The sequence below is a fragment of the Vigna unguiculata genome, chromosome 5 (genome assembly GCF_004118075.2).
Source record: "Vigna unguiculata cultivar IT97K-499-35 chromosome 5, ASM411807v1, whole genome shotgun sequence".
NCBI classification, from domain to species: domain Eukaryota; kingdom Viridiplantae; phylum Streptophyta; class Magnoliopsida; order Fabales; family Fabaceae; genus Vigna; species Vigna unguiculata.
In genome coordinates, this window is record NC_040283.1 from 20,560,016 (window position 1) to 20,585,481 (window position 25,466).

The following is a 25,466-nucleotide window of genomic DNA, read 5'->3' on the forward strand; positions in this document are numbered from 1 at the left end:
AACAATAGTGAAACAACATGGCAACCAAGGCCCTCAATCCCTTGATTTATGATATTGTGAAAGAGTCAATGCATACATATGTTCAAAGATTTATCTCCTTATTACTATTGTGTATTGTTTACACTGAATCTTAGTAATATAGAAACATTATCAATACTTTTATGATTGTATTATTTTGAAAAATTTATGTAAATATACTCTAATAAGGAAATTGTGTAATATATATATACATATATATATATATATATATATATATATATATTGTCCCAACCACACCATACGAGTATGCGGCCCTCAGCATTCCTCAAAGCCGCCCACTCCAGAATGAAGGTTACCCTATATGGCATGCGACCCTCAACACTCCTCAGAGTTGTCCACTCCAGAAGGAAGGTTACCCTATACAGCATGCGGCCCTCAACACTCCTTAGAGCTGCCCACTCCAAGATGGAAGCTCCCCCCATACGGCCTGGGACCAGTAACAACCCTCTAAACCACGTGATGATACTAAGCTCCCTTATGAAGAACACGACTTCTAGTGTCTCTCTCAGGCCGCTTATTCCTCAGAACCCCAGTAAAGCAGCCCCCATCCAATCACAACCACTTAAAGGGTTAGGCGGACAGGAAGGACCCAGCCACTCAAATCCACATGGTCGCATACCGGATACCGAACACTCACCACAGCCCTACTTGCGATTACCAATAATTTCCAAAGGACCTCTTGGTAAATTACTCATTAGGACTGGACCCAGAGGTAACTAAAAATGGGATTTGGGCCTAGAAGCCCATGTCAGGTAGGACCCACAAGTAAAAAAGGTATAAATAACAAACTATTCTATGCATTGATTACGCATTAAATATTCTTTGAATCCTTGACAAAACTAGCGCTAACTTAGGCATCGAAGTATCTTTTGCAGGCACCTCTGCATCGGTTCGGGACGACCACCGGAGCAAGGAAGGATCCATCAGAAGCCGAGTACCAACACAACTAGGTGAACCCAATGAGTACACTTTGGTCCTATAAGAACATATATATATATATATATATATATATATATATATATCTATATATATATATATATTAGGTTTATAACAAAGAAACAAAAAATTGAAAAAGGAAATAACAGAATCAAGATTTTAAAATTGGAAACTGATTTTCATCACAGATTCGGTCACTGATTTCAATTACAAACTTGGTCATAGATTTCAATTACAAATTTGGTCACGTAGATTTGGTCATAAATTTCAGTCACAAATTTTGTACCAAATTTGATCATTGATTTCGGTCAAAAATTTGGTTAGTGATTAAGTCACAAATTTGGACAGATTAGTCACAAACAAAAAAGTGGCCAATTTTTTTAGTTATTATATTGGTCACTATTTCCTTCAGTGACCGATTTTAGTCATCTAGTGACCGAAAATTTGATCACTATTTGTTGTTTTTATTATAGTGAATATCTCATTAATTGATGGGGTCGAATCATAATCTATTGAGCATAAGTCAAAATTTGTAACAATGATCGTGATGTAGTCTTTTATAAAGATAAATGTATTATAATTAAACAAGATGGTACTCATTTTTTTTACCACAAAGAGGCAAGGAAACATGTATAAGAATGACATGGATGAATTGACAACTCAAAAGGTGTCTTGGTTTATGACAACACAGGAAAATCATTGGCTATGGCATAAGAAGTGTGACCACATAAACTTGAGACTACTTTTCGGATTTGTCATTCAAAGACAATCTTCTATGTGAATCATGTGTGAAGAGCAAAGAAGTTAAAAGTTAATTTAAAAGCATAAATGATGCTTCAACGCAAAGACCTCTTGAGATGGTTCATATTGATATATTCGATCTAATAAGAACTAAGTTTCTAAATTGTTGATGACTTAACCAGATGAACTTGGGTTAAATTCTTAAGAAATAAGGATGAATTTTACCAAATATTTTGAAGTTTATTAAACAAGTACAAAATGAAAAGGTCTAACAATTTTTTCTTCTAGAAGTGATCATGGCAGGTAAATTCAAAATGAAAAACGTTGCCAATTGTTTGAAAGTTTTGGTATTACACATGATTTTTCAACTCCAAGAACTCCATAAAAAAATGGTGTAGTGGAAACAAAAAATAGAGATTTACAAGAAATGGCTAGAACCATGTTAAATGTTAACTCCATACCTAAACATTTTTAGACAGAAGCAGTTAATACAACTTGTTATTTACAAAATAGAGTCTACATAAGACCTTTGATAAAAAAGACTCTTTCTGAATTGTGGAAAGAAAGAAAGCTCAAAATTTCATATTTTCATCCTTTTGGTATACAATGTTTTATATTGAATATAAGAGATAATTTAGGAAAATTTGATTCTAGAAGTGATGAAGGTATCCTACTTTCCTAATCAGAAACGTCCAAAGCATATAAAGCATATAACTTTTGGACTTGTACTTTGGAAGAAACCATACATATAAAATTTAATGATTACAAGCATGATAAGAAATTATCAAAGTTAGAAGAATGTTTAGGACTTGTAGGTTACAAAGGATACTAGAACATGCCTCACTATGGATGACCCTGCATTAGACCTCCCTTAGTAGACAGTGCCTTATCAGAAGAAGGGGAAGTAAATGCATAAAATGACTCATCAAAAGGACCAGACGCTCCTACTAAAGAAAAGGAACCCTCCTCAGACATAAAGAAATACCATCCAACTAAACACATTTTAGATGATCCCAAGAAAGGAGTCAAAACAAGATCAAAGCTCAAAAATCACAAAAAGTAATGACATCCCAAATTGAGCCTAGAAATGTGAATGAAGCTTTAAGATGAATTTTGGATAGAAGCAATGAAGGAGGAGCTAGATCAATTTGAAAAGAATGATGTCTGAACACTGTGAATCCTCCTTAAAATAAAAAGCATCTTTGGAGCAAAATGGGTATATAAAAACAAACTTGATGAGCAAGGTAAAGTCGTGACAAACAAGGTTAGACTAGTACCTAAAGGTTACTCTCAACAAGAAGGTATTGACTATATTGAAACTTATGCTCTTCTTGCTAGAATAGAAGTTATTCACATATTACTTTCTTTTGTTGCATATAGTAATATAAGACTACATCAAATGGATGTGAAAAGTGCATTCCTAAATGGTTTTATCAAGGAAGAAGTATATGTAGAACAACCCTCTGGTTTTCTAGAATTTTAGTTGTGTGCATAACTTTTTCTATAGATAGCATTTTGGGTTGATTCTTTTTTCATTGAGTTCTTGATTCAATTATCTTTAATTTGAATGTAAGAAAATAACTTTTGGAGTTTTGTACAAGGTGAAGTTTTATTTTTAAAACTCCTAACCAATTTGCATGATTTGTTAAGTTATTGTGTAATATACTTGGTGATTATGTGAATGTTTGGGATATGAACTTTTGGAATATAATGATGTATGAAAATGTGATGATGATAACCTTGTAAATGGATATGTGTGTTGTATATTGATGATATAATGTATGAGACTTGTTAAAATGTTAATTGAGAATGATGAATGGATTTTCAAGGGAAAATCCTTTTGAAGTATATGTGCTTTGGTGTACATTGATGTAGGGACTCAAAATTTGGAAGTTTATCCTAACACTTTACTAATCATTCAAACTCAGAGGAAAATGAATTAGGAGTGGAGAGTAGTAAGAGGTCCTGGTTGGAAGAACCATTTGTAGTTATAGGAACCAATATAGGACTAACCTTGTGGGTGGAAGTTATCCATCACAAGTGTCTAAGCTTCCAAGTAGTTATACCCCAATGCTTGTTATCTGGATAATTGTTATCTAGATAACTAAGTCTAATGGGTGTTTTACGATTTTCTTTGTGGCTTTAATAGTGTGAATTACTTAGTTTTCTAATATGATTTGATTCATGATTTATGATACTTCTTTTGTATATTGTCCTTTTGTCTTGTGTTTGTTGTTCTTTTTTTGTGATGACCTCCTTTACCAGTTGGAGCAAATAAGGAAGTAGGTAGTGAGGTACCCAGGACAGAGATGTTGATGCAACTGTCTAGTTCTTATATTAGAACTTCTTGGTTATGTGATTTTTTTATGATAAGTTGGTAGTATTTGTTGCCATTTTTTAGTTCCTTTAGTTCGTAGATGTGGAAAACCTTATATACTACCATGGTTATTTTGGATGATTGTAAAAGTGTAGTTGTGTATCTTGTTGTAACCGCTCATGGATTATCACCTATGTGAAGTTTTATTTAGTAGTAATGCACTATTAAAAGAGATGTTACATGTAACGATATCTGAGTTGTTCATCCTTAGGATGACTTGAGGGTTATGGGTTTGTCGAGTCTTGCAAGTTTAAGAGTTTAAGTTTAGATTGTAGAGATTGTTTATTAAATTGGAAGTATTAAGAATAGAAAAATGTTCCAATAGGATGATGAGGGTGCACACTCATAACTATATCAAAGATATTTTTCATTCTACTTCATGCATTCTAATGACATTTTCGTAATCATATGCATTGCACTTAGACAATATGCATATTTGATTATGATTAGTACCGAATGTTTATTTGATTGACAAATACCGCTTTGGTTTTAAAAAAATTCTTATATACAATATTTTTTTAATCAATTATGAAAATATCTTTGATTTCAAATAATTCTGAAAATATCTGGTTTAGAAAGATTATGATTCTCTTTCAAAATAACTTTAGTTGTTTCCTATTTTTCAAAGATTTTAAAAATTAAGTGTTGCAAATTATAAAATCTTTCTTAATGTCTGAACTACATCCTTTTGTAAAGTGTGACCAATATTTATTTATTCCAATCATTGCTAGATACATAATCACATCTCTCCTCTTAATTTAGAGATGTCTTGTGACAATGAGCTCAAACAAAAATATTCTTTCCTTTCACAAGAGAAAATCCTCTACGCCGTGTCCTTAAGGAAAACCTAATATATGTCAAAAGCGTACTACACGTCGGAAACCACAATTTTCCCCATCCTCGTGATCTTTAAAAGAAGATGTCTCTCCATCTTTTATGACACCTGCATCTAAATTAGAATCACCTTCTACACCTATTACCTTTCCATAAGAGTTTCTAAATCCCCCTAACATACCAAATATGTAGTGGCATGAAACTCGTAAAACCACAAAAACTGGTAGACATTTTGAAAAAGATTCTAGAGATGACTGTAGCATAAGAATAAAGATACATCATTTGTTTCCTTGAAGCATATGAAGCTCGACAACAGGAACATGTTTAACATGTTGCTGATAGCATGTCCATCAAAATGAAGGCTTCCTTTCATGACACATATTACCTTCATGACATACTTCACACCCTGTCTTCACCTAAGCTTGCCCCGTAGCTATGTTGATGTCTTTTACTTCTATCGCTTTTTTATGCTGACAAAAAAGATAGAAGAAAAGAAAAGGGGATAAGCAAAGAATAATAAAGCGGCAACAGTTTGGAAGCTTTAGATCTTTCGCTTTTGAATGTTTCTAGAAATTTTGTTTTAAGTCTATCGTTTCATTCCAACTTTGGTTTATTCCATCATAACATTTCAAATTTAAAGAATGATTTTATTGTTTTCAATTCCGCTTTGTGATCTTGTACCTATTAACTCTGATATCATAATCATAATCTTGCATATTTTGATAATTGAGATTATGCTTACCAATCATAAATGTTGACATAAATTGTTATATTGGTAATCTGATATACTTTTGATTTATTCTACTTTATATATGATTGATTGCCTTGATAGTTATACAATGAATTATTAATAATTGGTTTTGTGATCATTAGAAAGGGAAATTGTTAAATTAGACTAGCCCTAACAATCAATAAGGTTTTGATGATAGCAAAATACTCTATCAGACGAGTAAGTCTCAAGTTTAAAGTGAAATTGTCATTAGACGACTGAAAGAGAATGTCTAATAAAGATAGTAAGATTAAGGAATTGATTGATATGGTTTGATGATTAAAATACACAATATGTATTTTTGCTTACATATATTTAAATGTGTGTCAAAGAAAGCAAGAAGTTTGGTAAATGCAAAGGCCAAGTCTTAACATAAGACAAGTCTAATGATTAAATGAGTCAAGGTGTTAGATGAGTCCAACAATAGCAATCATTAGGTTAAAGCATTAGACGATCCAATTCTATAGACAACCTAAGTCACTATGCAGACGACTAAGGTGTTACACGACCAAGGGTTAGACAATCAAGGCAGACAACCAAGGCAGCTTAAGTCGTTAGATGACCAAAGTGTCAGACGACCTTAATTGTTGAAACATTTATAATACACCTTGATGGTTTGTTATTTGTTTTGATCTCTAATTATTCATGTCAAATAATATATTGACCAATTGTTTAAAACAGTATAAGCATTAAGGAAATAAACTATGAATGAACTATTTGATTCATTGAAGGTATATTACTCTAATGATTCAAATGCGGAATCAAGTTGCACAAAGTTTCCTTTTGTGAAGGTTGAAAAGAGCAGAACTCAAATCAAGTATGACCTCAATCACAAAAGGAAGAAAGATATCCTAAAACGCATTAGTTGATTCAGAATTAAAGTCTTGAAAAATGTGTTGAAGATTCAAAATGAAGAATCAAATTGAAGAATTGATCAAGTAATTCAATTTCAAGAAGATTGCAATGAAGAGTTGCAATTCAAAGTGTCAACGGCTAGCTGAAACAAAAATTATATAATGAATGCTAAGCCATGCGAGAAGAACACGAAAAGGAGAATAGACAAACAACAAAGTGTTGTAAATTTGTCATATCAATAATGTCTTAGAGAAATTGGGTTGAGACCTTGATTATTGTAATATTCTTCACTAAGTGAAGTTGTAACATGTGAGTTGTGTTGTACACTCCTGCTAAGAGAGTGTCAATCACTTATTTTTGTAATTGAGAGTTCTTGATCTCAAGGAAAGATTAAGAAAGATACTAAGAGAGGTTGATATTCAGTCGAATAAGAGCATTAGTGTGTTTGTGAGCCTAAGATCACAAGTTTTCTAACTAAAAGAATGTCCTAAGATGGGTACAAGATCAAGAAAACTCTTTTAGGTTGCAAACAAACACACTAATGCTCTTGCTCACAAACTAAAGGTTTGAGGATTACTAAGAGGTTGATATTATACTACTTTGTAATTGAAAGTTCTACCTTACTCTTTACATTAATTTTATTTGTCATAGTATATATGCACAAAATGATTCCAAACTGTCTACAAGCTCTATTCAACCCCCTTCTGGAGCCACATTGCACCAGCAAACTCTAGAGGATATCAGACTCAATCTTACAGTAGATATCAAATAGGATCTTTGTCCTATCCACTCTTGATCCACTTCAAGAGGATTTTGGTCTTTTCCATTCTTCAACTATACAAGAAGATGTCTAGCCTTATAAACTCTATACCAACAAACCCATAAAAACACTACTGGTTGGAAATAATTCCAAAACTAAAAAGAAATGGAACGAAGTTACCAAAGAAGAAACACACTAAGAACTCTTTTACACAACACAACCTTTGAGAATTCTTGAAATCTTTGATTGCATTTTGATCTCAAAAAACCTTTGTATATATCTCTTAGTGATTTTAAAAATTCTTACAAAGATTGAGAATGATACTCTTCAAAATAATCGATTAATACACCATGTATCGATTAAGCACACTGTAGCATCCCAATAGGATATTACGAATTTAAATAATAAAATAAAAAAATATTGATAAGAGTCATTTAATGAAACCTCCTTTCCCAAAAATGTGAGAAATTTAAAACTTTATTTCGTCAATATGAAATACCTCAAATTCAATATTATAAAACTTCATTACAATATCAAAGTTTAGAAGTATAAAGTATTACAATTTATTGAAACTCATAAAAACATAAAACTCTGATAAAAATTCTTCTCCCAAGACTAGCCCCGCTCCGACTCTATGCCTCACCAAATCCACCTGCAAAATCCTCTACTCATGTGTAACGCAATAAATGGTCATCGCCAAACACAAGCAGATAGGGTGAGCAAACAGAATAAAATATATGCATACAAAACATATAATTTAGATCACACCATGTCCCGTGTTCTACGTCTTCTGATGAGTACTTCAAGATGTTTTGTTGCCACACCTATCAACCACAACTGGTAGAGCACGTTCAGGAAATCATGGTACGGACCACACTCTGTAATGCCAGGTGGAGTTCCCAATACGAATAACATTCGTAACTTCCCAAGACTACCAAACTCGTTAGCTTATTACTAAGGATGACAATCTAACTGGACTCATCCGTACACGCCACAACATGCACACTCACACCGGCAACACTCGCCAACACGAGCCACAACTTAAGAGTTCCTCGTGTTCATCCACCATCCCGAGCCACAACTCAAGAGATGTCATTCTGAGCCATAACTCAAGGAATGCCACGTGCTTAACCCCTATCCCGAGTCACAACTCAAGGGATACGTTTCGAGCCACAACTCAAGGAATACCAGCAAGTCGACCTTTAAAGTATCACCAAGGCCTTGTAGACCACGCACCTCCAACGCAAGCAATTCAAGTTCTGCTGCAGCAATATGGCCTGACACTACACACGAGTTGCCAGACGCAACAGGCTTCCAGACCGCCTAGCGAGGGACACGTATCACCAAGCACCTTTGGTGCCACTACCTACAGGTGTCGCCAGGCGGAATGACCCTGACCACTAGGCGCCCCATATTCTAGAACCTCTCTGATTTGGAAACTATCGCCTGGCGGCCTAAAACTACCGCTAGGCGTTGTATCAGTACCTGCACAATATTGGTGTTTGGTAATCCCGAACAGATTCTGCTCCTCAATCCAAGCATCAAGACTCATGATATTTTTGACCAATTTATTTGAATCACTCTTCTAGTGGTTAACTTATTACGAAGGTTCCTACTTCCATTTAAGTTCAACCACCCAAGTCTACGAAAATTTAGCTTTCTTAAAGTTAACCTTATTCATCCCTGCTATGCCACAATCCACTCATTTTACTTATTCCTTAACCTTAGTTCTAGTCCTTACAATCATCCCTAACCCATTCCATGTCAACTCCTCCTAGATGGATCACAACTCCACTCACATTTCAAGTATTAGCTTTGTGTTTAATTCCCATTCACTGCTACCTAAGTGTTTACCAATACTTCACTCATAAATCTAAACTCAATCAAAGAACAGGTCAAGTTTCTGGACCTCCTTCACATAGCTTGTCCACATCCATAATTTACACTATATCACACTTTATATGAGCAAGTCTTAGAATAATTGATACCATCAAATTCTAAGTTTAAGCCAACTACTTTAATTTATGCATTAGGGTTCTATCATTAATTACCCAAAGATATCACCAAATCCATTCTTCTAGTTCCAATTAAGGCTGCAACAGAACCCAACCTAGTGCCTGCCATCACAACCACGTAGTATCACTGCCCCCTGCGTTGGCGCCTGGCGATAAGCCTCGTGCCGCCAGGTGGTACTTATATTTCTAGGCAATTTTCCAGAATTTCAGCACCTGCGAAGACTCCCTAACAGTTCCCCACTACTCTCCTCTGCCTATCTTAGCTATTTTGCACATGAACATGGTAACAATGCTCCAATTATTCAATTTTAACAATCTCCAGCAACATTTTTTAGTGCAACTACGACCATTACACCCACTTCATCAAAAACCCCAATTTTGTCAACCCTAATATTCAAATATAGCTATTTTCATTTAATGCTCACGCGCCACCACGAAATTTCACAATTTATCATCTCCTTTTTATGAATTTATGATAACAACTCCATTTCCACTGATCAAAAATAGCTCAGAACCCAGAAAACATCAAAATCGAGACAACATGGCTCACGTCGCCTAGCGGGTCAATTACCACCGCCAGACCGTTCATAGGAAAACCCGGAAACTAGGTGGCGTGGCTTGCGTCGCCTAGCGGCTAGGGTTATGTCGTCAGGCAGTTCCTCTACAGGAACACATAATTGCATAGAAATGGGATGAGTCACCTGGCGGTAGTTCATCACCCGCTAGGAGGTTTCTGGAAAATTCCAGAAACACGAAGAATACATGAAATAAGCAGAGTATATGCATCCAATTCAACATACATTTCATGCAATTAACAACACGAAGTAAAAACGCAGGGTCCAGCTCCCCTAACCTGGTTTCCTTACTTAATCTTTGTTTCTTCCTTGCTCCCAATGGCTTGCCTTAGTTCTTCCAATTTAGCCTCTATGGTTAACCTCCTGCCCATTGTCAGCTAGGGTTTCTCTGCCTTTTCACCTTCATGCCAAAACTAATTTTAGCAAAAAGGAAGCTTAATTTGGGTCTAACAAGATTCAAACCCATGACCATGCCAATGTCAACTCAATGCACAACCATTCAACCAGTTCATGTTTCATGATAATTCTTAAAACTCTAAGTTTATATTATCATGCATCAAGATCAAACATATTATTAAAATAATAATAAATCAATAACACATAAATGACATACATAGGACTTGAACCCAAATCCTCTCACACAATCAAGTACTCTTAACCACTTCTACTAACACTATTCCACATCATATCAATCAATAACTAAGACCATAAAGGCTCCCACTACCCGCATTTATTAATTAATTAATTATTTAATTAATTAAATTTTACAGGTCTTACACACACTCCTCACTACTTGCAAAAACTAATTGAATCAATTAGAAAAAGAACATAATTTATTATATTACTAGGAACATTAAAACCTGAAAAATCATTTTGCTTGAATTTATTATCTCCTTACATAATCGATCATTTATTCTTAGAACCTCTCAAGAAAAAAATGAATTGATCATGTAATCGATTAAAAACACTAATTTTCATTTTTCACATTATTTTAATTTTCAGAAAATGTTGAACTCATTTTACCTCATTTTTATAGGTTGTGTGTTGTATTTTAGTGTTCTAACAAGTACCTTTGGTGAAAGACTCAAATACAAATAAAAAAAAACTGTATTAGGTATTGAATCTTCATTAGCATCTTTAAACATCACCAAAATATCATCTCTTGAAACTCTAGAGATTTTTATAAGTTGACATACAAGGGTGTCAAGATGGTTGTTGGTGCATAACAACTTTAGCATGTCTTTCAAGAGATCATTGATGAAGACATGTGATTTAAAAGATCTTCTTGATAAATGTAGGATGAAGACATTCTTTACAACATAGTAAACTAAGAAAGAGATATTTTGAAATATATGGTGTTAGCATAAGTTTGTGTCTTTATCATCTAATGAAGACTTCACTTATTAGACGAAGCAAAGCTAACAAGTTTTTTTTTGCACTTGTCAGATGAAACACTTTCGTCGTGTTTTAGAAAGCTTAATGTAATGATATTGGCAAGTGTACCAAATTGTACAAGTAATAAAGTGAAAAGTCTAGATATCATTTTTCCAAGAGACTTGTGCAACAATTGACAACTTTCTTGATTCCAACTCAATTAGACAAAAATTTCACAAAAACACAAATCAACTTACAAATATACTCAAATCCTATCCTTAAAGACTTTGGGACTATGATGGCTCATCAAAGTCCAATCCCTTGGATCATCAACAAGTGAAATCATGTATAAAGTTCAAGAATCTTAAGATTACTGATTGAGGTCGTACCCAACCAAATAAAATAGTTAAAATGGAGTACTAGGAGTTCACCCTAGGTTGTTTCCTAGTGGCCATCCTTTTCAATCGAAGGTTCTAACATAATACAAAAGGGTTTGCAAATTCAGAAAATGTAACGCAACAATATTAATGAAATAGTGATCAAAGAACCTGATCCTTGATTCCAATGCGGCTTATCCCAAGTTACCAAACTGATTACTATGATTAGGTTAACTCTCATTCCACTTGAATTTATCCAAATATCATTTTTCCAAGAGACTTGTGCAACAATTGACAACTCTCTCGATTCCAACTCAATTAGACAAAAATTTCACAAAAACAAAAGTCAACTTACAAATATACTCAAATCCTATCCCTAAAGACTTTAGGCCTATGATGGCTCATCAAAGTCCAATCCCTTGGATCATCAACAAGTGAAATCATGTATAAAGTTCAAGAATCTTAAGATTACTGATTGAGGTTGTACCCAACCAAATAAAATAGTTAAAATGGAGTACTAGGAGTTCACCCTAGGTTGTTTCCTAGTGGCCATCCTTTTCAATCGAAGGTTCTAACATAATAAGAAAGGGTTTGCAAATTCAGAAAATGTAACGCAACAATATTAATGAAATAGTGATCAAAGAACCTGATCCTTGATTCCAATGTGGCTTATCCTAAGTTACCAAATTGATTACTATGATTAGGTTAACTCTCATTCCACTTGAATTTATCCAATTAAGTAAAGATTAACATGAGTTCATCATGCAATTAAGCATGGATGTTCCTTATTCTCGGTTCAAGAGACATTTTCCAACACCTCAAGAATCACAATCAAGTCATGGGTGTTCAAATCACAACAAGCATTGAGCATAGAAATCAAAAACCAACATTGAATTGGAAAATCATATGTGTTAACCTCTTAAAATACCCAAGAAATAAGTTCATTACATCTAATCTCAAAAAAATAGGTTTAGCTCTCCATGGTGGAGAACCTAAGGCTTACAAAATTGAAGAATAGCGGAGAAATTGAAATCATAGATCAGAATCAAGTCCTCTCCCAAGGTTTTTGGTAGTTGTTCCACGCTCCAATATCGCCTCCCATTCACATCTCCATCTCCAATGTTTTGACCTATCTTCTTTCCTAGCACAAAAGAGGTAAAACCTCCATGGATGAAGATACAAACTTAAAGAGGAGAAGGGATAGGCTCCATGTAGCCCAAACAACATCCATAAGCCTCTCTCCAGCACCGCAGGTAATTTCTAGTATTGAAAACGTGGAAGATGATGAAACCCTTTGCAAACATGTTTAAATACAAAATTTTGCAATGGGCACTCCACCAGTGGAGAAAGGGCTTTCTGCCCCAGTTATTTTTCACATTTTGCCTCGGGTCTGGAACCGAGGCATATTGGGGCGAGGCCAAAAGGTACATCTTTTGGCCTCGGTTATCACCCGAAGCCATAGACCTAGTTTTTTGCCTCGGTCTTGGTAAGAACCGAGGCATATTCCTTTACTCGTCAGTTCCACAAGCTGGTCCATAATCAAATCTGATTCTCTGCAAATTAGAAGTTCTGAAGGAGTTCATCTACCATTGTTCTCATTCAATTTCAACACTGAGGTCTTCTCGCACACCAGAACAAACTCAGAAAAAACAAAAATACACATCTATGAATTCAAAGCAAACACAAAAAATTAAATGCTTAAACGAAGATACCTCCCAGAAACCAAAAACCAATAAAAAACACATTCAAAATCATACAACAGGGCATTCACTTCCCATCTCATTATTCAAAAAAATGCAGATGAACCTGTCCAAACAATACCAACAGTACCTATCAGAAGCTAGGGTTCAGGTGGAGGTTCACCAAAAATGGCAGAGGCAGGATGTCCAGCGCTCACGCTGCCGAACCAGTTCGGTGAGGAGTGGTGGTGGATGCCAGAGGCTGTGAATGGCAACGAGCGCAGCTTGCCGGTGATAGAAAAGTGTGGCGGCTCAGGGGCAAATCAAAACCCCTATTCGACGAGGTTTGGCGCGGACGCTGGAGCGCATGGTGGTGGCCGTGGCGGCGGGAGGCAACCTAGACTGACGAGGGTTTGGCGCGGACGCTATGGGTTGCGCTTTTGATGTAAGAAAGTGATGCTCCCCTCGAGTTAGTGTCGTCGTCGACCCCGTGTCCGCAACATCGCTCGCGCAAGGCACCAGGTAGAGGAGCTCCTCGGTGGCGCCTGACTTGCTGAGGAGGACGAAGGGGCGGAATTTCGAACAGAGGCGCTGCTGGCGCGGGGACTTGAACAGAGGCGCTGGTGCGAGGAGGAAGAAGGGTTCGCGAATTTCGAACCCTAAATAAACCCTATGGCTTCGGTTGTTAGAGGAACCGAAGCCATTGACCCCTTTTTGGCATCGGGTCTTCTTGGACCGAGGCCTATACCCTGACTTCCAGCCACTTTTTGGCTTCGGGTCCTACTGGACCGAGGCCTATACCCCTCTTTGGCACCGGTTTTGAGCGAACCGAGGCCTATACCCTATTTGGCTTCGGGTATTTGGAGAACCGAGGCCTAAAACTTGGCTCTAATTGCAAAAATGCCACCGCGCCATTATATGCTTCGGTTCCTGACCAACCGAAGCATATAAGGCGAGGTAAAATGGACATTCTGCACTAGTGCTCACTAGGAGAATTGGGCCAAACTAACTTGCCCTAGAAAATGTACTTAAATAAATTGTAACTGAATAATAATCCTTGATATATTCTTCAATGTTATAGGATTTTTACTTATCTACAAAATATTTCACAAATAAAATCCAAAATTTTTTTCCAAAATTATCTAATAAAAGATAAAATACTTATCTTTTCTAAAACTATTTAATAAATCTTAAATTGTCTAGTAAAAGATAAAATACTTATCGTTTCTAAAATTATTTAATAAATCCTTAATTATTTTAAAAAGATAATACTAAAAATACTAAGATAAAAATAAACATAATCAAATACATACATGATAATGTCAATTATGTCAAATGAAACACACTCATAATTTATATATTATTGTTAGAACACTCGCAAAAAATTAAAAAGGATCCTTTTTTACTCTTCTCAAACAACTTCATTTATATAAAGGGTATGACCTAAACGATCACAGATTTGCTAACTGAAAGAACGTCCTAAGATGAGTAGAAGATTAAGAAAACTCTTTTAGGTTGCTAACGAACACACTAATGCTCTTGCTCACAAACTAACGGTTTGAGGATTACTATTACAAGAGCATTCAAAGCTTTTTAACAAAAATGTTTACAAGTATCATCTGATTATACAACATCAAATTATATGTCAAAAGTCTAATAAAAGCAACGTTCAAAAGGTTCTTCCTTCTCAAGTAAGTGTAGGTTAAGTATCATGTAATACACTAGATTATGAAGAGAAAGACTAGTTATTGTTGGCTCTTTAGATAACACATAGTATGTCCAATCACTGACCAATGAGTAAAGTTCCACTAGGTAGACTATTGCTGTAAAGTACAAATGATTATTCTTTTAGATTGTAACTACTCTAACAAGCCACCTTTGACTTAACAGAAGTATTTTTTACATAACAAACCACTCTTGCCTTGAGAAAATAAATGTTGTTGTGATTAATAGATCATTGGTTTTGCTAACTAAAGAGAGGTAATGTCTTTTGACATTTACAAGGTTAAATTCTCTCTGTAAATTTGCGAAATGATGGTAATCTAAGTAACCAACATAATGTTTTCTTAACCACGGGTAATCATTTATCATTCAAAAATATACTTTTATTTAAGGGTGAACAAAATTAACTAAGCTATATTGCACTATTAAAAATTATAGTTAACAACAAAATAGTTCACTTGAACTAAACTAAACCGAAATGTAATTCACTCAAAATTAAACTATTTTTTGTTCTACCAAATTACATTAAACTTAACTGCATTGAATTGTCTTGAATTACACTAAACTATTTTTTGTTGTACCATTTTTTCTATCAATTTTTATTTTTTCAATCACTTTATAAGAAGTTTGGTTCTCTACCATTCGAAGTTGCATAGCTAAAATTGTTATAAAAAGTTCTACCTAAAATTAATATAACAATTTTTATAACAAAAGGAAAGGAAATATGAAACGAAGAGTAAAAGAAAAAAAATGCAAATAGGTGTAATAAATATTTAATAAAAATACTATTAGTGCTAATTAAATTGTTTTACAAAAACACATCTACCAGTCAATATAAAAGCTACAGAGGTACTGGATTCATGATTTAACTTATATAAGATAAGATGTGATTCAAGAAGAATAGAAAAATAAGAGTTATAGTTCAATATTTATTTTAAATAATTCAATTTTTTAATATAATATAGTGCAATTAACTATAGTTCAGTGCAATTAAATTAATTTTTTCCATCCCTACTTTAATTATTAAAATCATAATAAATAAATATTTTTTTTTATTCACTGTAGAGGATTTCTTTTTCTTCTTCTTGACACTCAAGAATTTATTTAGGAAATAAAATTTGTTGTTTACTAATTTTTTCCATATTTTAATTAAACTTTTCTAAACAATATGATGAAAGAATATATATATATATATATATATATATATATATATATATATATATATATATATATAACACAAACTGAGAATGGACTTTTTTTTTTCTCTCGGCAGGAAGATTTTTGTTGGGTCTAGAGATCTCATACATTTGCTTTTAATATTTTTGGAGATTCAAATGTGAAAATTTTAAGATAATATTTATTAAGTTTAATTAATATTTTGATTTAATATTTTTGGGTTTATTGTAAAACCTTATTCTTTTAAACACACAAAATTCCCCCTCTGAACCAACTCATTTCTCTTCTCCATTTCAACCTTCTTTCCTCCTGTTCTCACTCGATCTTCAACCTTTTTTTTATTGGAGGCCGTTCTTGGAAGCACTGAGGAGTCATCTATCTTGTCCACTTATCAAAACCTTGGTTAGTAGGGTAAGTTGTGTTCATCTCAATTATAAGGAGGGAAATCAAATTGTTTTCTATTTTTCTACAAATTCTTTTTTTGGTGTGCATAGGAGTGTTGTTCCTCCTATGAATTCTCTGAGTTGTGGTGAACACATACATGCCTTTGGATCGCTATTCTAATCATCTGTTGGTTTTTCGTTGTTTTTAGGGTGAAGGGAGGGTTCCTAAGAGCACAATCTGTCTTATGAAGTTCTTAGCAAATGTAAATTGGTATTTTGAGGTAAGAGAAGCTAGATTTCTTTAAAATTTCGAAAATGAATTGTTTGTGTTGGTCATTAATTGCGTCTTGGTGGGTTGAATTGATGCGTATATTGGATTGGAGTGCTTTGTGTTTCGTGTTTGGTTTTAATGTTTTGCATGCTTAGAGTAGGTAAAAATTTGCTATTCTAACTTAAGCAAAAGCAGTCAAGCGAGAAAAATCTAGCTTAAGTGAAAATAGCAGAATTTCACTTTGCTCTCTGTTTCGAGTTTTGAGACCCTTTGTTGCCTAAGCAAGAATTTTTAGCTCAAGCGAGAAAACCACTAGAACTCTTTGTCTCTGTTTAATTTTTAGCTCAAGCAAGAATTTCTAGCTTAAGCGAGAGTCCTTGTCAGCTCAAGCTAGAATTTCTAGCTCAAGCGAGAATTTCTAGCTCAAGCAAGAATGCTGTAAAATTCTTAAATCCTTATTTTTTTAATGTGACTGACTGAGTTAATTTTAAAAGCATGTTGTATGAAGCTATTGAGACTTGACTTGATGTCTTTAGCATGAGATATGAGTTATTCTGAGATAACATATGAAATATGTGAGAGTTTCATGGAGAATTTTCTTTGGTGGTAATATAGTGTAATGATTTATGGATTCAAGTAAGGTTACATTCTGACACTCTAATGATCATTCAAACTTACATAGAGTAGAATGGTTCATGTGGTGAAAGTAGTAAGAGGTCCTAGTTTACGATATGATAATGACATTAGATGATCATGGATTAACCTTCTGTGTGGTAGGGTGAAACCAATGGCTTTGCAGAGCAGTAGAGACCACCACAAGTGCAAGTTTTTAGTAAATCTGATTTCATTACATGTATACAGGTAATTGAGTTAATGGGTCTTTTGTGTTTGGTAATACATGTTTATTGTGTTTAAAATGGATTGATCTTTATTTGCTCATTTAATTTCATTAGCTTACCTTTCTCCTTATGTTTATGTTTTCTTGTTGTCTGTTCTTTTGCAATGATCACTAAAATTGGTGTGAGCAGATGAGGAGATACTTGTTGATCCTGATAAGGTGGAAGGAGATGTTGCTGTCTAGATTAGATGTTTTGACTAATTATCTTCTTTGAGCATCCTTTTGAAGGACTTTTCTTATGTTTTTCTCGTGCTCTATTTGAGTAACTTTTAAGAAACTCTTTTATATATATTTGAATAACTGTAATAGTTAATCTTGTAACCTTCTTCTGATGTATTCATATATGATGTTTTATTTAATGAAAAGTGATTTTTAATTTATGTTGTCCTCTATTAAATTTTTAGTTTATTTATTTATTTATTTTTTCTTCTTCCACCACCACCTTCTACCATATGTTGAAAAATATTATGATATTGGATAACATGAAATAGTTGTATTATTTGACTGTACACATTTAAGCTTTGTATGTTTTTATAATAGTTTATTGAATAATTTAAAATAATTAACTCCTAATATAAAAATTGAAACAAATGTGGTGTTACTAAGTCTATACTATAATAAAACTACCTGATTTTTTTAATCATTTTATTTTGTTAGGTGTCCTAATTTTATTATCTTTTTTAACAATTATGTAGAATGATTTATTTTATTGAATTACTTGAACATAGTACTTGAATTTAAATATTTTTTCTCAAATGTTAGTAATCACTGTCACTTAATTTCATTTTATTTTAATTATTTTTTTATTTATACCTATTTTTTAATTATTTTAATTCTATATTTTTATGATGGAAATGCATATTTAACTTAAATCATTATGTTGAAAATATTACAATAACTTTAATTCAATTTCTTTTATCATTTTTTTATATTATAATGCACAAATATGAACACTCTTTCTCTATATATAATTAAAAATATATTTAATTAATTCATAAATACGATATGTTTTTATTAAAACTTATTACATAATTAAAATTATATGTTTTGTTATAAAATTATACATAAAATAAAACATAAATAATATATATATATATATATATATATATATATATATTCACTTAAACCCACAAATACTAAAAATATTTTTATAAATAAAATTAAATCATTTAAATTTATCATGAATATTTAAGGAATAATTATTTTATGAAAAATTTAAAATAACTTTCATGCAATTAATATATTTTAATTACTTGAAATTCAATTTTTGTCTGTCCTACAAATAGGTTTATTTCGGTTATTAAATTTTAAAGAATATTATATTTTTGTAAATATTAATTTTAAAGAATATTACAATTTTGTAAATATTTTGACAAATGTATTTTATATAAAAAATTTCCCAATATTAATTTTGAAGATATAAACTTAATAAGTCATTGGAGGAGTGTTGCATTACACGTTAGATATGTTCTTTCCTTCGGTCAATTCTCCTCGGTTCTGGGCGCCAAATTTACAACTTCCTAAGCCTTTTTCTCTGTTGACTCTCTCATAGTTTTTCTTTTTCAACACTTCAACCCATCATTACCATAAATATCTATTTTCTCCTCATGTTATGATTCCTTCATGCAGCAGGTTGTTCCTTCACCAAGAACCAAGAATAAAAAAAGGAGTGATTTTGGTTTGCAGAAAAAAGAAATATTAGAGAGAAATTTTCTTCTTGTTTTTCTTGTCTTTGCTGAACAAATGAATCCAGGGACTGCCATTGCTTGCAGGACGCGTTACAGGAGGAGAAAGTTGTTTGAGGATGCTTTAATAATGAGTCGGAAGAAGAAGAAGGCACGGGAACGTGAATCAATCTCCTCCAAGGGTGAAGATGGAAGTGGGAAAATGGAACCTGTGTCACCATTTTCTGTTGGTCTTTCAATGAACAGTGAAAGAGTATCATCCGAAAGTGGATTTCAGCCTTTGGGAGGACATGAGAACGACCCAATTGAAATCAGTGATGGTGACAATGGCAGTGAGACTGAAGAGGGGTTGAGGGAGTCTGAGAACGATATATTTTGTGTTGAAGTAGAAAAGAAGAGCGAAGAAGATGAAGGGTCTTTTGTGTTGGGTGATAAAGTTGTGAACTTTGACGATGATAACTGTGGTTGTGTATCTGACAAGCCGGATGTATTGACTATTGATGATGACGAGGAGGATGATCTGCTTTCGTCTTCAACTGATAGTGAGGATAAGGAGACGAGCGATGAAGATTTTCTGGTTGCTGATGATGATGATGGCTTTGAGACTGAAGGCTCGACGACCAGTGACGAGAGTAATGGTGATGATGGTCGTGGTGGTGATGATGTGAGGGGAGTTCAGAGGAAGATATTGAAGGGTATGGTGAGAAAGATGGAGAGTGATGCTGAAAGCAGTGAGATTCGTGAAAGAAAAGGTGAAAGAAAAGGTAATGAACAGGTAGATGTGGAGGAACTATGGAGGATGGCTGATTGTACTAGTGCGACCTCTAGTAAATCTGAGATTTATAAGAAGGAAGGACAACATGTAGCACATAAAGATGAAGAAAAGAGAGTGCAAAGTGTCATTGCAGATTCTGAAGTTTTTGGTGTTCACGTGAAAAATTCAGGTTGTTCTATGTCTTCTGAAGCACTGGAGCATATGAAGAAAAGTGATAGTGCGACATTGCAGAAACAGATAGGAGATCCAGCTGTGGTCGAGAAGAGTGGGAGAAATAAAAATATCAATGTTGACTTGGTAGATATTGATGATATTAAAAGAAAAGGGAATCAACAAAACAAAGGAACAGGTTTGAGAAGTGTTTCTTTTCGTCCCAAAAACCAAGCGAAGATAGGAGATTCGGCTAAAATTGTAATGGAAAAGGACAAGGAAGGGGAACCAAAATATTGGTTTCATAGCAATAACCGTAAGAAGGACGGGGACGGAGCAGTGGATGATGAAACTGGTGACAAAGAGTTGTATGAAGTAACAAGGATGCCATCCACGTTGAAAAACAAATGTTATCAAATTTTTACTGAATGTTTTATGGGCAAGAATGATTCTGTTAAGGATAATTCATATAAGTTGGATGAAAAGGATGATGTTGTTGCTGAGGGTGAGACTCAGGCATTAGTTTCCAGGGAGCCAACCCCTTTGAATTGTTCTTTTATGAACGAAGAAGAACCTGTTGAAAAATCAGAGGAAGATGAGTTAGATATGTTGTGGGCTGAAATGGACATGTTGCTTCGAGCTGAAGAAATTGGGACCCAGGTAAATCTCTTTTCCTAGCTGAAAGGCTAAAGAAAAGTATATAAATGATGTTAAGAACCTAAATTTTAAGTTAGTATTTTTATATACATTTGTGGTGCTTTAGAAATATGATAGTGGTGGGGTCATAGCATGTGATTTTGAATATTTGAGTTCGGTCTTGAATTCTTCATGAATTCATATATGTTTGAACAAAATGTTATTTGTATGAGAGGAGAAGTGTGTTTGGTTTGTGTATTTCTCATGCTCCAATGCACGTTGAACAAAATTTCACTCTCACATTGCATTCATGATCAACAATACAAAGCAAACACACCCAAAGTTAGTTACTAACTTTGTATATTTTAATTTCAGGTTAATAATATGGGGACAAATGAAGCAACAGAAAACGGAGAAAGTTCAGCCCCGAAGTGCAAGCATGACACCATCTTTAATGAGCAGATTGGGATATATTGTAGATGGTGTGGTTGGACCGTCACTGAAATCAAATATATCACACCACCATTTGTAAGCACGGTTTGGATTTGATGATTATTTATAGAAAACTAATTTCATTACATTAGGATGTTAAGTAGACTTTGTTATTGCCATTTTTTGTCATAGTATCTTTTCACTTCCATAGGCAAAAAGGCTGATATGTGTCATCATCCGTTGAACAATGATGCACCACTATTAAGTATTTATGAGTTTTTTTCTTCTGTGAAAAAGAAAAAACTGGGATTAACTGCTGCAGAGGAAACCACAGGGCTTAAATAAGTTTTTGCTACTTTGTTTTTGTTCTGATTGATGTCATGCTTAATGAAATCTGTAGGTTGATAAAAATTACTGATGTAGGTGTCATTTTTTGGGTGGTGCTTAATGCAGGTGGATTCTGAAAGATATGGTGGTAGAATGGCGTCATCTAGTGAAGGGAAAACCTCACTATTGGATGGGGCTATGTTGAATGAGTCTGGTGATGATGACTCGGAGGTCATTTGGTCTCAGAAAGAAGGCACAGTTTGGGACCTTATTCCTGACATCAAACAGAGCTTGTATCCTCATCAACAAGAAGGGTTTGAGTTTATTTGGAGAAACTTGGCAGGAACTATTGACCTTGCCAAATTGAAGAGTGTTGACCCTTGCAATGAAGGAGGCTGCATTATTTCTCATGCTCCTGGAACAGGAAAGACTAGGTTGACCATGGTGTTTCTTCAGTCATATTTGCAATTGTTTCCAAAGTGTCTACCTGTTATCATTGCTCCTTCCAGCATATTGCTTACCTGGGAAGACGAGCTGAGAAAGTGGAAACTAGGAATTCCATTCCATAACTTGAACAGTGCTGAATTATCAGGGAACGAACAACTCATCAGTGAAGTTGATTGGTATGGTAACCAGAGGCAGAATAAGGATGCCATAAGGATGGTGAAATTGTGTTCATGGTACAAAGAAAAGAGCATTCTACTAATCAGCTACAATTTGTATGAGAAGCTAGCAGGGGCCACTTCTGTAGGTGGTGGGGGAAAAGATAAGAATAATAAAAAGTTCGGGAAAAAGAAACGTGCAAAGACAAGGGAGTACATTGAAAGTGGAATGGGAAAGGTTCTGCGTGACTATCCTGGTTTGCTAGTACTTGACGAAGGACACACTCCTCGGAACCAGAATAGTTATATTTGGAAGGTTCTTTCTGAAAGTAGAACTCAGAAGAGAATTCTTCTCTCAGGGACTCCTTTCCAGAACAACTTTTTGGAACTTTACAATATTTTGTGCTTGATGAAACCATCCTTTCCTGACAGCATCCCACAAGAACTCAAGAAGTTTTGCCAAAGTAGACTAATGCAAGGAGGAAAAGCTTCGAAAGAAATGAATTGGGAACATGTTTCTTCTGGAAATCCAGCTGATGTAAAAATAAACCAGCTAAAATTGCTGATGAACCCCTTTGTTCATGTTCACAAAGGTAGCATTCTTGAGAAGAACCTTCCTGGGTTGAGAGAATGTGTGTTGGTTCTGAAGCCAGACATTTTGCAGCAAGAAACTCTAGAGAGCATTGAATGCTCTCAAAACGTACTAAACTTTGAACACAAGTTGGCCTTGGTCTCAGTCCATCCATCCCTTTTCCTCAGCTGCTCCTTGTCAGAAAAAGAAGAATCTATTATTGACAAGGATAGGTTGGAAAAAATTAGACTGAACCCTTATGCAGGGGTGAAAACCAAGTTTCTGATCGAGTTTATAAGACTATGCGATGCAGTTAATGAGAAAGTCCTTGTTTTCAGCCAATTCATTGATACTTTAGACTTAATCAAGGAGCAGCTGGAGTCTGCATTGAATTGGACTGTGGGGATGGAAGTGTTATATATGTATGGCAGGCTTGACCAAAAGCAGAAACAGTCCCTCATTTATAGTTTCAATGATGCAAATAGCCGAGCAAAGGTGTTACTTGCTTCTATAAAAGCATCCTCTGAAGGCATTAACTTAGTTGGAGCTTCAAGGGTGGTGCTTCTTGATGTTGTTTGGAATCCCTCGGTGGAAAGGCAAGCTATTTGCCGAGCATATAGACTTGGACAGAAGAAAGTTGTTTTTACTTATCATCTTCTTGCCCAGGACACCCCTGAATGCACCAAATATTGCAAACAAGCTGAAAAGAACCGATTATCTGAACTGGTTTTCTCAAATAAAAATGCTGAAAGCGATAAGCTCAAGAGTAGTGGAGTAATGCTTGAGGATTTTGAGGATAGAGTTCTTGATGTCATGGTTCAGCATGAAAAACTCAAGGATATGATTGGTGAATGTCTAATTCAACCTAGGAAGAGAGATTTGGAGATCTTGGGTCCCTGATCCTTTGATTGTTGGAACTTTGTTAAGTTAAGATACGATTGACTCATGTTTTTTGTTTGACTGTAAAATTTTAGCAACACCTATATTAATGTTTAATACCAAAGTTTATTATTGGCTCCATTGTTTGATTATGTTTGTCGCACAATTCATATCCAGAATCTTTTAGTGTGTGATGTTTGAATTTTTAACCTTCTAACAACGCCTTATCTTGGTTATCAACTAAAGTCCAAGCCATCACAGGGTTCTGATGCAGGAAGTTGCCCATTTATTCTAGCTTTCTCCTTCTTCTCTTACTCCTTCGTAATCATCTTTAGTTTTTCATTGAGGCCACAACAATCAAGAGATTAAAAATTTTGAGGTTTCAAATGAGGTATTTTGTCAATGAAGTGATTGGCGTAAGCAACCAACCATGCATCATTTGTAATCTTTCTGACCTTCAATTTGACTTCAAAAAAAGGAGTTTATCACCTGTTGTTCTATCAAAATTAATATTTTTTATTATCTTATTATAGTACAATTAAACTTTTTATAGGTTAGACTATGTAACACCTTTGAATTTCACATCGATTCTTACTAAGTAATTTTTAGTGTCTACTGGTAATTAACTTCCAAGAGTGATGTTTTGAATTCCCGTTAAAAAATTAATAAAAATTAGAAAATTCAAAATTGAATTGAAACTCGTTTGAGAATATTTTCCTATTTCCTCGTTTGTCAAGGAAATTTGTCTATTTCAAATGTCATGACTACAATTTTTGTAAGAAAAATAAAAGAAACGTATTGTTAGGATCGAAGATATTTTTTATTAGTTTTCCAATTAAGAATTAGAACTTCTACAATAAAACAATATTTGACAATCATAAATTCATTTCGTTTATCTTTTCTTTTCTTCTATAATGTTTTTCTTGAATTTTCTTTTCCTTCAATTTATTTTTCTTTTATTTGTTTTTACTCTCAACTCAACTCATTTCCTTTCATTTCTTTTTATCTTTTAACTCCTTCAATTTATTTTCCTCTCACTTCCTACGGTTTAATTTCCTTTTCTCTTAACTTCGATTTTGTTTCTTTTCATTCACTAATTTCCATTTTTATGTTTCTTTTTCTTCATATATTTTATAATACTTATGAAACTTTATTGCATGTATTGTTTCTTTTCTTTCCTTCCTTTTTTTTCTTGAAATTCCCTTGAAGGATTTATAATTAAAGAATTAGGAAGAGCTAATTTGTACAGAATCAAAGTTTTCTAATAATATATTAGAGGTTGTTATGTTTGTATAGTAGAAATTATTTGGGAGAATAAGTTCATTTTTAATTTTTGGAAACAATTATGGTTTTAAAAAACATAAAAATTGTAATAAATTAAAAGATTAATGGATTGCTTAAACTAAGAAATGATTATTATAGTAGTATACTGATTTAAAATACTATGAACAGAAATTTTTGTGTTTAAAAAATAGTAACAGTACATTATTAATTAATTTTAATTCATTTGTACACAATATTTTTTTTATAGTCTGGGTATCTTACTGTTAACATTTATTGTACATAGCAGCTAGTATAAATTTAAAATTTGATGGTCAAATATGTTTGCATCTTGTATATATTATGTA

General features: G+C 33.9%; 1 protein-coding gene and 1 long non-coding RNA gene across 2 annotated transcripts; both read left to right on the top strand.

The window, feature by feature from the left end:
• Positions 1-16,491: 16,491 nt before the first annotated feature.
• On the top strand, positions 16,492-18,028 carry LOC114183314. Its single transcript, XR_003604341.1, has 4 exons — positions 16,492-16,640; positions 16,822-16,893; positions 17,661-17,744; positions 17,912-18,028. It is a non-coding gene; the product is annotated as an uncharacterized LOC114183314 (long non-coding RNA).
• A 1,445-nt stretch (positions 18,029-19,473) lies between these two features.
• Positions 19,474-23,949, top strand: LOC114184841 (SNF2 domain-containing protein CLASSY 4-like). Its single transcript, XM_028072182.1, has 3 exons — positions 19,474-21,051; positions 21,403-21,555; positions 21,913-23,949. The coding sequence occupies exons 1-3, from the start codon at positions 19,525-19,527 to the stop codon at positions 23,857-23,859; spliced, it is 3,627 nt and encodes a 1,208-aa protein (XP_027927983.1). The 5' UTR covers positions 19,474-19,524; the 3' UTR covers positions 23,860-23,949.
• Positions 23,950-25,466: the final 1,517 nt, after the last annotated feature.

Excerpts from the sequence above, each read along its gene's own strand:
- LOC114184841 (XM_028072182.1), top strand. The coding sequence starts at position 19,525 with ATGAATCCAGGGACTGCCATTGCTTGCAGGACGCGTTACAGGAGGAGA. Across the intron at positions 21,052-21,402 it reads CTGAAGAAATTGGGACCCAG|GTTAATAATATGGGGACAAA; the intron begins GTAAATCTCTTT and ends TTTTAATTTCAG. Across the intron at positions 21,556-21,912 it reads AATATATCACACCACCATTT|GTGGATTCTGAAAGATATGG; the intron begins GTAAGCACGGTT and ends TGCTTAATGCAG.